The sequence below is a fragment of the Oncorhynchus gorbuscha genome, linkage group LG14 (genome assembly GCF_021184085.1).
Source record: "Oncorhynchus gorbuscha isolate QuinsamMale2020 ecotype Even-year linkage group LG14, OgorEven_v1.0, whole genome shotgun sequence".
Taxonomy (NCBI): Eukaryota; Metazoa; Chordata; class Actinopteri; order Salmoniformes; family Salmonidae; genus Oncorhynchus; species Oncorhynchus gorbuscha.
Genome location: NC_060186.1, coordinates 57,163,037 through 57,179,212, shown reverse-complemented (window position 1 = coordinate 57,179,212; position 16,176 = coordinate 57,163,037). Strand labels below are relative to the sequence as shown.

The 16,176-nt window shown below is 44.6% G+C and overlaps 1 protein-coding gene across 2 annotated transcripts in view; it reads left to right on the top strand.

The window, feature by feature from the left end:
* LOC123995682 (potassium channel subfamily K member 2-like) overlaps positions 1-16,176 on the top strand; it is an 89,505-nt gene that overhangs the window by 31,500 nt on the left and 41,829 nt on the right. For both annotated transcript variants that reach the window (XM_046299342.1, XM_046299341.1), the window contains exon 4: positions 6,633-6,793. In XM_046299342.1, coding sequence (XP_046155298.1) covers positions 6,633-6,793 — 161 coding nt within the window. The remainder of the gene's footprint in view (positions 1-6,632; positions 6,794-16,176) is intronic.

The window sequence follows — 16,176 nt, the reverse complement described above, 5'->3', positions numbered from 1 at the left end:
AATCCTTCTGTTCACCTGATTTAGAATTCCTTACAATCAAATGTGGACCGCATTATCTTCCAAGAGAATTCTCTTCGATTATAATCACAGCCGTATATATCCCCCCCCCAAGCAGACACATCGATGGCTCTGAACGAACTTTATTTAACTCTTTGCAAACTGGAAACCATTTATCCGGAGGCTGCATTCATTGTAGCTGGGGATTTTAACAAAGCTAATCTGAAAACAAGACTCCCTAAATTTTATCAGCATATCGATTGCGCAACCAGGGGTGGTAAAACATTGGATCATTGTTATTCTAACTTCCGCGACGCATATAAGGCCCTGCCCCGCCCCCCTTTCGGGAAAGCTGACCACGACATTTTGCTGATCCCTGCCTACAGGCAGAAGCTAAAACAAGAGGTTCCCACGCTGAGGTCTGTCCAACGCTGGTCAGACCAAGCTGACTCTACACTCCAAGACTGCTTCCATCACGTGGACTGGGACATGTTTCGTATTGCGTCAGATGGAAATATTGACGAATACGCTGATTTGGTGTGCGAGTTCATTAGAACGTGCGTCGAAGATGTCATTCCCATAGCAACGATACAAACATTCCCAAACCAGAAACCGTGGATTGATGGCAGCATTCGCGTGAAACTGTCAGCGCGAACCACTGCTTTTAATCAGGGCAAGGTGTCTGGTAACATGTCCGAATATAAACAATGCAGCTATTCCCTCCGCAAGGCTATTAAACAAGCTAAGCGTCAGTACAGAGACAAAGTGGAATCTCAATTCAATGGCTCAGACACAAGAGGCATGTGGCAGGGTCTACAGTCAATCACGGACTACAAGAAGAAACCCAGCCCAGTCACGGACCAGGATGTCTTGCTCCCAGGCAGACTAAATAACTTTTTTGCCCGCTTTGAGGACAATACAGTGCCACTGACACGGCCTGCAACAAAAACATGCGGTCTCTCCTTCACTGCAGCCGAGGTGAGTAAGACATTTAAACGTGTTAACCCTCGCAAGGCTGCAGGCCCAGACGGCATCCCCAGCCGCGCCCTCAGAGCATGCGCAGACCAGCTGGCCAGTGTGTTTACGGACATATTCAATCAATCCCTATACCAGTCTGCTGTTCCCACATGCTTCAAGAGGGCCACCATTGTTCCTGTTCCCAAGAAAGCTAAGGTAACTGAGCTAAACGACTACCGCCCCGTAGCACTCACTTCCGTCATCATGAAGTGCTTTGAGAGACTAGTCAAGGACCATATCACCTCCACCCTACCTGACACCCTAGACCCACTCCAATTTGCTTACCGCCCAAATAGGTCCACAGACGATGCAATCTCAACCACACTGCACACTGCCCTAACCCACCTGGACAAGAGGAATACCTATGTGAGAATGCTGTTCATCGACTACAGCTCGGCATTCAACACCATAGTACCCTCCAAGCTCGTCATCAAGCTCGAGACCCTGGGTCTCGACCCCGCCCTGTGCAACTGGGTACTGGACTTCCCGTCGGGCCGCCCCCAGGTGGTGAGGGTAGGCAACAACATCTCCTCCCCGCTGATCCTCAACACGGGGGCCCCACAAGGGTGCGTTCTGAGCCCTCTCCTGTACTCCCTGTTCACCCACGACTGCGTGGCCACGCACGCCTCCAACTCAATCATCAAGTTTGCAGACGACACAACAGTGGTAGGCTTGATTACCAACAACGACGAGACGGCCTACAGGGAGGAGGTGAGGGCCCTCGGAGTGTGGTGTCAGGAAAATAACCTCACACTCAACGTCAACAAAACTAAGGAGATGATTGTGGACTTCAGGAAACAGCAGAGGGAACACCCCTATCCACATCGATGGAACAGTAGTGGAGAGGGTAGCTAGTTTTAAGTTCCTCGGCATACACATCACAGACAAACTGAATTGGTCCACTCACACTGACAGCGTCGTGAAGAAGGCGCAGCAGCGCCTCTTCAACCTCAGGAGGCTGAAGAAATTCGGCTTGTCACCAAAAGCACTCACAAACTTCTACAGATGCACAATCGAGAGCATCCTGGCGGGCTGTATCACCGCCTGGTACGGCAACTGCTCCGCCCTCAACCGTAAGGCTCTCCAGAGGGTAGTGAGGACTGCACAACGCATCACCGGGGGCAAACTACCTGCCCTCCAGGACACCTACACCACCCGATGTTACAGGAAGGCCATAAAGATCATCAAGGACATCAACCACGCGAACCACTGCCACGTGAACCACTGTTCACCCCGCTATCATCCAGAAGGCGAGGTCAGTACAGGTGCATCAAAGCTGGGACCGAGAGACTGAAAAACAGCTTCTATCTCAAGGCCATCAGACTGTTAAACAGCCACCACTAACATTGAGTGGCTGCTGCCAACACACTGTCATTGACACTGACCCAACTCCAGCCACTTTAATAATGGGAATTGATGGGAAATGATGTAAATATATCACTAGCCACTTTAAACAATGCTACCTTATATAATGTTACTTACCCTACATTATTCATCTCATACACATATGTATATACTGTACTCTACATCATCGACTGCATCCTTATGTAATACATGTATCACTAGCCACTTTAACTATGCCACTTTGTTTACTTTGTCTACACACTCATCTCATATGTATATACTGTACTCGATACCATCTACTGTATGCTGCTCTGTACCATCACTCATTCATATATCCTTATGTACATATTCCTTATCCCCTTACACTGTGTATAAGACAGTAGTTTTGGAATTGTTAGTTAGATTACTTGTTGGTTATCACTGCATTGTCGGAACTAGAAGCACAAGCATTTCGCTACACTCGCATTAACATCTGCTAACCATGTGTATGTGACAAATAAAATTTGATTTTTGATTTTGTCCTGTCCTGACTCAGGAGTCTACAGTCTAAACAGGTGGAATTGGCTGATGGAATTGGCTCAGTTGCATGTAGCCTAAAGGGGGTTTGGCTTTTGGGAAATCTACTCCTTTTAATGTAAAGTGGTGTAATAAAAAATATATATATATTGTATAAATATACAGTAGTTCCTTTAATATCTATTGAAATTCCAATGGCAATTGGATTTAGATTTGGTTACATCCACTGACTCTACTTACAGTATTTAATGAGGAGAGTGATTCTGTGCTTTGAATGATAGTGTTAATGTGTCGTTCAGATTTTTGTAATTACTATAAGCTGTTTCAGACCAAAGGGATTTTGAATGGCGCTGTTGTAGTACATGAAGGGATTTGTGAATGAGTGTTCAATTTGTTTAGTGCTAAGGGTTTTTTGAATGGGAATCATAATGGCCTTTGCCTGATATATGCATTTCTTGCTGCAATTAGATGGTGGATTTTCAATGGGGATCATTCACCACACTGAATACAGTAGTGCAGCCTAATTGGTTAAGTGTGTGCCTGTAGAGCCTTCCGAGTGGCGCAGCGGTATAAGACACTGCATCACAGTGCTACCTGTGCCACCTGATTTCCTGGGTTCGAGTCCAGGATTTGTTGCATCCGGCCGTGACCGGGAGACCCATGGGGCGGTGCACAATTGGCCCAGTGTCGTCCGGGATAGGGGAGGGTTTGGCCGGCAGGGATGTCCTTGTCCCACTGTGCACCAGCGACTCCTGTGGTGGGCTGGGCTCAGTGCACGCTGACACGCCAGGTGTACGGTGTTTCCTCTGACACAGTGGTGTGGCTTCCGGCTTCCGTGTTAAGTGGGCATTGTGTCATGAAGCAGTGTAACTTGTTTGGGTTGTGTTTCATAGGATGCATGGCTCTCGACCGTACGGACTCTGCTGAGGAGTTGCAGCGGTGAGACAAGACTGTAACTACCAATTAGATACCATTGAATTGGGGAGAAAAAAAGGTGTGTGTGTGTGTGTGTGTGTGTGTGTGTGTGTGTGTGTGTGTGTGTGTGTGTGTGTGTGTGTGTGTGTGTGTGTGTGTGTGTGTGTGTGTGTGTGTGTGTGTGTGTGTGTGTGTGTGTGTGTGTGTGTAATGCACAGGTCTGCAGTGTGAGCTCCTGGAGGTGAGAGGAGGGTGTGTGTGTATTATAGATGTGGCACTGGCTTGTTGATCCTTGTGATTAGGCTCTCTCTACCCCTCTAAGCCAGTTAGTGTAGAACTCCCTCTACTCATTCATTCTCTCAGACTGGTTAATGCTGCAGCTTTCAGTTGACATGATCATGATCTGCTTTGTCTTCACATCCTAAATCACACAGTTCCTGTTGCAATTGCTTGAATGAGATATTAAAACATGGATGTTTTTAAGTCAAGGCACTGGAGCACTCAAAAAGCATGCTTGGATTATTAGCTAGTCATGATTCTTTCAAGATATTTTCCTCATCCGAAAATTGAAGGGTCAGACAGGACGGTCGTTTAGTCATCACCTGATGTCCCCCTAAAAGGAGTATTTTAATGGAATCTTAATTGACAGATTTACACTGAGTGTACAAAACATTAGGAACACCTTGCTATTATTGAGTTGCACCCACCTTTGCTCTCAGAACAGCCTCAATTCGTCAGGGCATGAACTCCACAAGGTTTCGATGCGTTCCGCAGGAAAGCAGGCCCATGTTGACTCCAATGCTTCCCACAGTTGTGTCAAGTAGGCTGGTTGTCCTTTGGGTTGTGGACCATTCTTGATACACACAGGAAACTGTTGAGTGTGAAAAACCCCGCATCGTTGCAGTTCTTGAAACACTCCAACCAATGCGCCTGGCACATTCACCCTCTGAATGGCACACATACACAATCTGTCTCAATTGTCTCTAAAATAATGATTTAACTGGTCTCCCTTATATCTACACTGATTGAAGGGGATTTAACAAGTGACATCAATAAGAGATCATAGCTTTCAGCTAGATTCACTTGATCAGTCTTCACCTGGTCACAGAGCGTTTTGTACACTCAGTGTGTATTTTAATCCGTTTTTCTTCAGGTCTATCCTATAGAATCACTGTGTGTGCTGAATTTCACCCCAGCTGAGCAGCAAATATAGAATATATTAATTAGTAGCTCCTCTTGGTTAAGGGAAACCAATTAACTGAAATAAACTCAATTCAATCCTCAGTAGGTCATACGACAAGATCTGAATAGTTCATTTAAATTGTTTCTTGGAATACTTCATATACATTGGGGGGGGGGTAGTATTTAGTCAGCCACCAATTGTGCAAGTTCTCCCACTTAAAAAGATGAGAGAGGCCTGTAATTTTCATCATAGGTACACTTCAACTATGACAGACAAAATTAGAAAAAAAAATCAGAAAATCACATTGTAGGATTTTTAATGAATTTATTTGCAAATTATGGTGGAAAATAAGTATTTGGTCAATAACAAAAGTTTATATCAATACTTTGTTATATACCCTTTGTTGGCAATGACAGATGTCAAACGTTTTCACACACTGTTGCTGGTATTTTGGCCCATTCCTCCATGCAGATCTCCTCTAGAGCAGTGATGTTTTGGGGCTATTGCTGGGCAACTCCCTCCAAAGATTTTCTATGGGGTTGAGATCTGGAGACTGGCTAGGCCACTCCGGGACCTTGAAATGCTTCTTATGAAGCCACTCCTTCGATGCCCAGGCGGTGTGTTTGGGATCATTGTCATGCTGAAAGACCCAGCCACGGATCATTATTTATTATTTCCTTTACACGGATCAGTCGTCCTTGTCCCTTTGCAGAAAAACAGCCCCAAAGCATGATGTTTCCACCCCCATGCTTCACAGTAGGTATGGTGTTCTTTGGATGCAACTCAGCATTCTTTGTCCTCAAAACACGACGAGTTGAGTTTTTACCAAAAAGTTCTATTTTGGTTTCATCTGACCATATGACATTCTCCCAATCTTCTTCTGGATCATCCAAATGCTCTCTAGCAAACTTCAGACGGGCCTGGACATGTACTGGCTTAAGCAAGGGGACACGCCTGGCACTGCAGGATTTGAGTCCCTGGCGGCGTAGTGTGTTACTGATGGTAGGCTTTGTTACTTTGGTCCCAGCTCTCTGCAGGTCATTCACTAGGTCCCATTTGGTTCAGTCTTGGTAATGAGAATAATTGTCTGGAATATAAAAACCTGCTGCCGGTGCCCAGGACTGCATGGAGCTGAGAATCCATTGTCCAATTCAAGGTTTCCCAAACTCTGTCCTGGCCCCAACTCTGTCCTGGCCCCAACTCTGTCCTGGCCCCTACTCTGTCCTGGCCCCTACTCTGTCCTGGCCCCTACTCAGTCCTGGCCCCAACTCTGTCCTGGCCCCTACTCTGTCCTGGCCTCTACTCTGTCCTGGCCCCAACTCTGTCCTGGCCCCTACTCTGTCCTGGCCCCTACTCTGTCCTGGCCCCAACTCTGTCCTGGCCCCAACTCTGTCCTGGCCCCAACTCTGTCCTGGCCCCAACTCTGTCCTGGCCCCTACTCTGTCCTGGCCCCAATTCTGTCCTGGCCCCAACTCTGTCCTGGCCCCTACACACTGCACAGCTGATTCAAACACCCAACCCATCATCAAGCTTTGATTATTTTCATCAGCTTTGTAGTGTGAGGGCAAAAAACAAAAAGAGTTTGGGAACCCCTAGTCTGGTTAACCTCTTCCTGTGTGTTTGTGTGTGGGTGTGGGTTTATGATCGCTCCTCTCTCTAGGCTTTGGGAACATCGCTCCCCACACGGAGGGGGGACGTATCTTCTGTATCATCTATGCCCTCCTGGGAATCCCCCTTTTTGGCTTCCTGTTGGCTGGTGTTGGAGACCAGCTTGGGACCATCTTTGGGAAAGGCATCAACAGAGTGGAGAAGATAGTTGGGGTGAGTTTTAAACGTTTCCTACAGTCAGGTCCAAAATTATTGGCATCCTTAATAAAGATGAGCAAAGAATATTGTGTAAAACAAGTAATACAGATTCTAAGCTATATTGTATGCTTAATGTTTTTTGAAAATTACATTATTGTATTCTAATGCAATTGCTCAGAAAAAGAGATTTCGTAGTATTTTTTTCTCTCAAAAAGATGCATATGTAAAAATTATTGGCAACCTGTTTTCAATACTTTTCAATAACTCACCTTGCGAGGATAACAGCACTGAGCCTTTTTCTAAAATGTTTTATGAGATTAGAGAACACATTGGGAGGGATCTTGACCATTCCTCCATACAGAATATTTTCAGATCCTTGATATCCTTTTTCTGCTCTTATGGACTCCACTCTTCAATTCATACCACAGGTTTTCAATGGGGTTCCAGTCCAGAGACTGAGATGGTCATTGCAAAATGTTATTGGCAGAGGAAACCAGGTTTTAGTAAAAAATGTCCTGGTGTTGGATAAAGTTTATGATGCTGTTGACCTTAACAACGGCCTTAGGACCAGTGGAAGCAAAATAGCCCCTTAACATCAAAAATCCACCATCCTATTTTACAGTAGGTATAGGGTTCTTTTCTTCTTATGCATCCTTATTTCGACGCCAAACTCACCACTGGTGTGCGTGGCCAAAGAGTTATATTAACATGTCATCTGACCATAGCACTGGATCCAATCCAAGTGCCAATGCCATTTTAGCAAATTCCAGGCATTTACATTTGTTGGATGACATGAAAATAAGAGTTCTTTGTCCATACACACACACTAGTGGTTGAGTATTCGTTTTTACCTAACCAGCTTCTACACCCCCTCAGTTAATTTCCAATGCATAAGGAGATTTTCAATGCAGAAGTAGTTTGACCATTGCTGTCCATCACTGAGCTGCGTGTTCTTGAGCTGATAAAAGAAAAATGCATTATTTAGGTTGCCATGACAATGGCTTCTGGAGACCACACTTACAATACAGACTATTTGAGTGGTTACCAAGCTCACATAAGGATATGGATTTTTTCCCCCATACATGTAGTATCTCTTCCTCTGGACTGAATATTAACAGCAATACTACAAGTGTCAAAAGAAGAGCTTGGCTGTGTTGCTGTAGCAAACATGTACAGCCAGTATTAATGCCAGCAAGGAGAGTCGTTCCCTCACTGGAGGAGACCTATCACCAAACTACTCTGCTCTTACTGTTCACTGCACACACACACCGTGTGATTAGAGAGGACCATTTCTCAGCCAGGAAGACACGTACTCTATAAACGGAACAAGAGCACAGTGTTATAGTGAGTCATTCATCTTCCCCTCCCTGGCCACCTACAACGACTCACAACGAGGTACAGTGAGCCGCACCAATCCAAAACCAGCCACAAGGAGCGGCATGTAAACCTGGGCTATCAAACACGCCGTAGTGAGGCACCAGCCAACACAGAACTCACTGAGACAGCCACTATGACTGTTTGATGATTTCTCTGTCCTTGTTGGAACTATTACATTGACTGACTAATAGTGTTTTGCTATATTTTCCCCGGGCTGGGCCTATAGCTTCTTTGTTTATTAGTTACAGTAGCCATCTAATAGACCGCTCTCTTTAATTATGTAATTGAAGGCTCTATAAGATGAGCTTTGATTGATGTGTTTCTCTGCTAGTGTGGCCCATAGGGAGCAACAGAGTAGTACGGTACTACATCATCCAGCAGGAGAGCCACTGTGAGTCTAAGCTCTTCGTTCGCGATAACTACTAAGCTAACCATGGGTCATTTAGCTATTTTAATTCTAGGACCCATGTAGGTATAAAAACATGTATTTATTTATTATTTGATAAATTATTGAATTTGGTCTTTACTGCTATGGTCCATATAAACCCATTCAAATCAAATCAAATCAAATGTATTTATATAGCCCTTCGTACATCAGCTGATATCTCAAAGTGCTGTACAGAAACCCAGCCTAAAACCCCAAACAGGAAGCAATGCAGGTGTAGAAGCACGGTGGCTAGGAAAAACTCCCTAGAAAGGCCAAAACCTAGGAAGAAACCTAGAGAGGAACCAGGCTATGTGGGGTGGCCAGTCCTCTTCTGGCTGTGCCGGGTGGAGATTATAACAGAACATGGCCAAGATGTTCAAATGTTCATAAATGACCAGCACGGTCAAATGATAATAATCACAGGCAGAACAGTTGAAACTGGCGCAGCAGCACGGCCAGGTGGACTGGGGACAGCAAGGAGTCATCATGTCAGGTAGTCCTGAGGCATGGTCCTAGGGCTCAGGTCCTCCGAGAGAGAGAAAGAAAGAAAGAGAGAATTAGAGAGAGCACACTTAAATTCACACAGGACACCGAATAGGACAGGAGAAGTACCCCAGATATAACAAACTGACCCTAGCCCCCCCGACACATAAACTACTGCAGCATAAATACTGGAGGCTGAGACAGGAGGGGTCAGGAGACACTGTGGCCCCATCTGAGGACACCCCCAGACAGGGCCAAACAGGAAGGATATAACCCCACCCACTTTGCCAAAGCACAGCCCTCACACCACTAGAGGGATATCTTCAACCACAAACTTACCATCCTGAGACAAGGCCGAGTATAGCCCACAAAGATCTCCGCCACGGGACAACCCAAAGGGGGGGGGGGGGGGCAACCCAGACAGGAAGATCACATCAGTGACTCAACCCACTCAAGTGACGCACCCCTCCCAGGGACGGTATGAAAGAGCCCAGTAAGCCAGTGACTCAGCCCCTGTAATAGGGTTAGAGGCAGAGAATCCCAGTGGAAAGAACGGAACCGGCCAGTCAGAGAAAGCAAGGGCTGTTCGTTGCTCCAGAGCCTTTCCGTTCACCTTCCCACTCCTGGGCCAGACTACACTCAATCATATGACCCAATGAAGAGATGAGTCTTCAGTAAAGACTTAAAGGTTGAGACCGAGTTTGCGTCTCTCACATGGGTAGTCAGACCATTCCATAAAAATTTAGCTCTATAGGAGAAAGCCCTGCCTCCAGCTGTTTGCTTAGAAATTCTGGGAACAATTAGGAGGCCTGCGTCTTGTGACCGTAGCGTACGTGTTGGTATGTACGGCAGGACCAAATCAGAGAGATAGGTAGGAGCAAGCCCATGTAATGCTTTGTAGGTTAGCAGTAAAACCTTGAAATCAGCCCTTGCCTTGACAGGAAGCCAGTGTAGGTAGGCTAGCACTGGAGTAATATGATCACATTTTTTGGTTCTAGTCAGGATTCTAGCAGCCGTATTTAGCACTAACTGAAGTTTATTTAGTGCTTTATCCGATATCTTGATATGTTCTCCAAAAGAGAGATCGGGGTCCAAAGTAACGCCGAGGTCCTTCACAGTTTTATTTGAGACGACTGTACAACCATTAAAAGATTAATTGTCAGATTCAACAGAAGATCTCTTTGTTTCTTGGGACCTAGAACAAGCATCTCTGTTTTGTCCGTGTTTAAAAATAGAAAGTTTGCGTCCATTCACTTCCTTATGTCTGAAACACATGCTTCTAGCGAGGGCAATTTTGGGGCTTCACCATGTTTCATTGAAATGTACAGCTGTGTGTCATCCGCATAGCAGTGAAGGTTAACATTATGTTTTCGAATAACATCCCTAAGAGGTCAAATATATAGTGAAAACAATAGTGGTCCTAAAACGGAACCTTGAGGAACACCGAAACTTACAGTTGATTTGTCAGAGGACAAACCATTCACAGAGAGAAACTGATATCTTTCAGGCCAGAACTTGTCCGTGTAGACCAATTTGGGTTTCCAATCTCTCCAAAAGAATGTGGTGATCGATGGTATCAAAAGCGGCACTAAGGTCTAGGAGCACGAGGACAGATGCGGAGCCTCGGTCTGATGCCATTAAAACGTTATTTACCACCTTCACGTGCAGTCTCAGCACTATGATGGGGAATACAACTTTGAAGGATTTTGTATACATTGTTTGTCTTCAGGAAGGCAGTGAGTTGCTGCGCAACAGCCTTTTCAATACATTTTGAGAGGAATGGAAGATTCGATATAGGCCGATAGTTTTTTATATTTTCTGGGTCAAGTTTTGGCTTTTTCAAGAGAGGCTTTATTACTGCCACTTTTATTGAGTTTGGTACACATCCGGTGGATAGAGAGCCGTTTATTATGTTCAACATAGGAGGGCCAAGCACAGGAAGCAGCTCTTTCAGTAGTTTAGTTGGAATAGGGTCCAGTATGCAGCTTGAAGGTTTAGAGGCCATGATTATTTTCATCATTGTGTCAAGAGATATAGTACTAAAACACTTGAGCGTCTCTCTTGATCCTAGGTCCTGGCAAAGTTGTGCAGACTCAGGACAACTGAGCTTTGAAGGAATACGCAGATTTAAAGAGGAGTCCATAATTTGCTTTCTAATAATCATGATCTTTTCCTCAAAGAAGTTCATGAATTTATCACTGCTGAAGTGAAAGCCATCCTCTCTTGGGGAATGCTGCTTTTTAGTTAGCTTTGCGACAGTATCAAAAAGGAATTTTGGATTGTTCTTATTTTCCTCAATTAAGTTAGAAAAATAGGATGATCGAGCAGCAGTAAAGGCTCTTCGGTACTGCACGGTACTGTCTTTCCAAGCTAGTCGGAAGAATTCCAGTTTGGTGTGGCGCCATTTCCGTTCCAATTTTCTGGAAGCTTGCTTCAGAGCTCGGGTATTTTCTGTGTACCAGGGAGCTAGTTTCTTATGAGAAATGTTTTTAGTTTTTAGGGGTGCAACTGCATCTAGGGTATTGCGCAAGGTTAAATTGAGTTCCTCAGTTAGGTGGTTAACTGATTTTTGTCCTTTGGCGTCCTTGGGTAGACAGAGGGAATCTGGATGGACATCAAGGAATCTTTGTGTTGTCTGTGAATTTATAGCACGACTTTTGATGTTCCTTGGTTGGGGTCTGAGCAGATTATTTGTTGCAATTGCAAACGTAATAAAATGGTGGTCTGATAGTCCAGGATTATGAGGAAAAACATTAAGATCCACAACATTTATTCCATGGGACAAAACTAGGTCCAGAGTATGACTGTGACAGTGAGTGGGTCCAGAAACAGGTTGGACAAAACCCACTGAGTCGATGATGGCTCCGAAAGCCTTTTGGAGTGGGTCTGTGGTCTTTTCCACGTGAATATTAAAGTCACCAAAGATTAGAATATTATCTGCTATGACTACAAGGTCCGATAGGAATTCAGGGAACTCAATGAGGAACGCTGTATATGGCCCAGGATGCCTGTAAACAGTAGCTATAAAAAGTGATTGAGTCGGCTGCATAGATTTCAATAACGAATTCATAAATGGCAAAACAGACAGTCAAAAACTAAATCACAAGGAATAAGGTTTTGAAGTGTCTGTCCTATATCTAGGAGATATAAGACAACATATAGACCAATACTAAGTCACTTTGGTTAGCGTGAAACTTCAATTGAACACAGTCTCAAATAGGGCAATGGCATGACTTTCATCACGTAAATGCTGAGTCTAAATGAATTGTTAACGAGGTTACCATGAATTCTTTACGAAGTTTAATGTTTGATTTGTTACATTACATAATTCAGTAAAGAATCTGCTCGCCATTGGCTGCTTACAGCTAACTGATAAGCACAAAAATAGTCCAAAACAGACTTCCAGATATTGTCTGATCGCCCTCTACTGTCAAAGGTAAAAACTATCGAAAATGCACAGTCAAAGTGGAGAATAATTATAATAATAAAGTTTTTTTTATTCTCCAAAATAGAGGCATACTAAGACAAAAGAAACATGACACAGTGTGTAAATGTTAACATATTAGTGCAGGAAATTAAGACATTTATTAAAATGCTGGAAGAGAATTAAAATCAGCAAAAGCTGCTTGCATTAAGGAAATAGATGCCCGTCTCTATTATGCGCCTGTGTTGTTCAGTGATTCAAGCAAATTAACACCCAGGCTATTAATTTAAGTTTTACGATTTGGCACTTTTTACACCCTATTCACTTTTGTGACGTTTTTACAGTGTGGTACTGGGTCACCTTCTAACAACTCCCCTAATGCTTGTGTGTGTCGAATGGCAAACAAGTGAGTTACATTACATTTACATTTAAGTCATTTAGCAGACACTCTTATCCAGAGCGACTTACAAATTGGTGCATTCACCTTATGACATCCAGTGGAACAGTCACTTTACAATAGTGCATCTAGATCTTAAAGGGGGGTGAGAGGGATTACTTATCCTATCCTAGGTATTCCTTAAAGAGGTGGGGTTTCAGGTGTCTCCGGAAGGTGGTGATTGACTCCGCTGTCCTGGCGTCGTGAGGGAGTTTGTTCCACCATTGGGGGGCCAGAGCAGCGAACAGTTTTGACTGGGCTGAGCGGGAGCTGTACTTCCTCAGTGGTAGGGAGGCGAGCAGGCCAGAGGTGGATGAACGCAGTGCCCTTGTTTGGGTGTAGGGCCTGATCAGAGCCTGGAGGTACTGAGGTGCCGTTCCCCTCACAGCTCCGTAGGCAAGCACCATGGTCTTGTAGCGGATGCGAGCTTTCACTGGAAGCCAGTGGAGAGAACGGAGGAGCGGGGTGACGTGAGAGAACTTGGGAAGGTTGAACACCAGACGGGCTGCGGCGTTCTGGATGAGTTGAAGGGGTTTAATGGCACAGGCAGGGAGCCCAGCCAACAGCGAGTTGCAGTAATCCAGACGGGAGATGACAAGTGCCTGGATTAGGACCTGCGCCGCTTCCTGTGTGAGGCAGGGTCGTACTCTGTGGATGTTGTAGAGCATGAACCTACAGGAACGGGCCACTGCCTTGATGTTAGTTGAGAACGACAGGGTGTTATCCAGGATCACGCCAAGGTTCTTAGCGCTCTGGGAGGAGGACACAATGGAGTTGTCAACCGTGATGGCGAGATCATGGAACGGGCAGTCCTTCCCTGGGAGGAAGAGCAGCTCCGTCTTGCCGAGGTTCAGCTTGAGGTGGTGATCCGTCATCCACACTGATATGTCTGCCAGACATGCAGAGATGCGATTCACCACCTGGTCATCAGAAGGGGGAAAGGAGAAGATAATGTTTTTTAAAGTCTTACCTGTCGATGTTGGTGATTTATTAGATTGTAGCTCAGTCTGGACAGTCAGTTTTGTGAGAAGAGATCTTTGAAATTAGTACGTGGACGCATACCACGTACCAAAGCGTGTGGGAGTTTGTGAGATTCTCCTCTTCGTAGATGGGGTAGTATGAGTTGCTAGCTTAAACGGTTTGAGTTTTACAGACAATTCCTTTGTCCAGATCCTGTTTCACAAGCCAATGTTATGGAATAGGCAGAAAGAGGGGCTTGAGCTACAGCCACTGCAAGTCATTTTTTACACTTGACATACGATCTTATCCAGAGCGACTAGGGTTAAGTGCCCTGCTCAAGGGCACATCAACAGATTTTTCACCTAGTTGGCTTAGGCTTCAAACCAGCGATCTTCCAGTTACTGGCCCAACCCTCTTAACCGCTAAACTACCAGCTGCCCCCTGAGAAACAGTAAGTCTCATAAAAGCACAGGAGCTATTCAATGTTTTAGAATTATATCACGTGACGCGTGGGCCCGTCAATCGACTCTTGAGGGGTTTTAAAAATGGCTGACCTGTGAAATATATATTATGCTTGGCAAGCGGCTTTGGTCTATTCATCATCATTAGTCCCTCCGTATCAATATTTATTGCCAGGGTCCGAGGCTGAATTCAGTCCTGACTATGACCTCTCTCTCTCTCTGGGCTCTAGCTGCTGTGTGCTGAAAAACACAGAGGAACACATCACTGATGAGCTGATCTGAGGATGACCCTTCTTTAAGTTTCAGTCCCAGTGTCCCTGTTCTCATTCTTGTGTAACCCACTGTCTCGGGAAGGACAAGGCCAAGGACTCTATCGTGGAGTGTACACTTCAGTGTATTAAGAAGTTTTGCTAGTGCTACAGACAGTTGAATTAAACTTTGTCCGGCGATTGTGCTGTTTGTGTTGCAATGTAGCCTACTGATGTAAGCGCAGTGTTCCACTGCATCTCAGTGCAAGAGGTGTCATTACTGTCCCTGGTTCGATTCCAGGCTGTATCACATCTGGCCGTGATTGGGAGTCTCATAGGGTGGCGCACAATTGGCCCAGCATCGTCCGGGTTTGGCCGGGGTAGGCCGTCATTGTAAATAAGAATTTGTTCTTAGCTGACTTGCCTACTTAAATAAAGGTTCAAAAATAAAATAATAATGTATAGCCTGATGGCATACAATGGAGCACAGCATGACTTGATCTGTAAGAACATGAGTAAATCTCATAGGCCGACCCACTGAGTCTGTGACATTCTAAAAACACTGGACATATATTCCAGGAAAAAGGCCAACATAAGGAAATGACACATGTCATTGTGATGTGACTAGAGAAAGCCCTTGTTAAAGACTGAAGGCTCTATTTTCGGCTGGCGTTAAGGCGGTGCTAGTGTCAAATACACGCTCCTTGGTCATTTTGACATGTAATAGCTTTGCTATTTTCCAGCCCTGGCGCCAGGGATGGTAATTTACCTGTCTTATATCAGCTCGTTTGAGCTGAGGTGGGAAGGGCGGAAATATTTGAGCTGTGTCCTTAGATACATCTACCAATTTCAAGCAGTGCTACTGGTGATATTAAGACTCACCAAAAGCTGGTCTTTGCGGTAACGCAATTGGTTATGGCATCGATTTTGCCTAATCTATAGCCTATAACCAATATTTTATTCAAATATCACGAGTGAACAGACATTCCCACTCTTTCTTTATATTGGACATTATTTTTGTTCATGCAGCTCCTTTGAAAAGTTGGGATGTGCATAAAACCCTCCATAGTCTAAGTTGCCTTGTCTGTATTATATGCCCATGGGAAGCAATTATCGTGCCTGTTACTGCCTGTTACTGCCTGTTACTATCTGTTTCTGCCTGTTACTGTATTTAGACACAGCCTATTTAAAACAAGTTGTTTCATTTTATTAGAATTTGATAATAATTATACATTGTCTTTTTTCATCAATAGCCTAGTGAATTGAATCATGCCTGTTGACGACATTTGGCATGTCTATGTCTAAACTGATAATTACAGTAGGCCTAGCCCCTATATCAGCGTCAAGGCTATAGCCCATGTTGAACAATGTATTTCCATACTGAAGCAATGCAATAAGAACAATGTGGACTGAAAACATGTTCAACATATTTAGCAAATATGGGGCAGGCTATTTAAAGAACTGCATTCGGTTTGTTAAAATAGGCCCTGGATGTTTTTATAATGATTTTCAAATGTTAAATTCCTTACCTAATTATGTCACGCATCATTCATTTGAGGATTGTTTTTAGACCTTAAGTGTT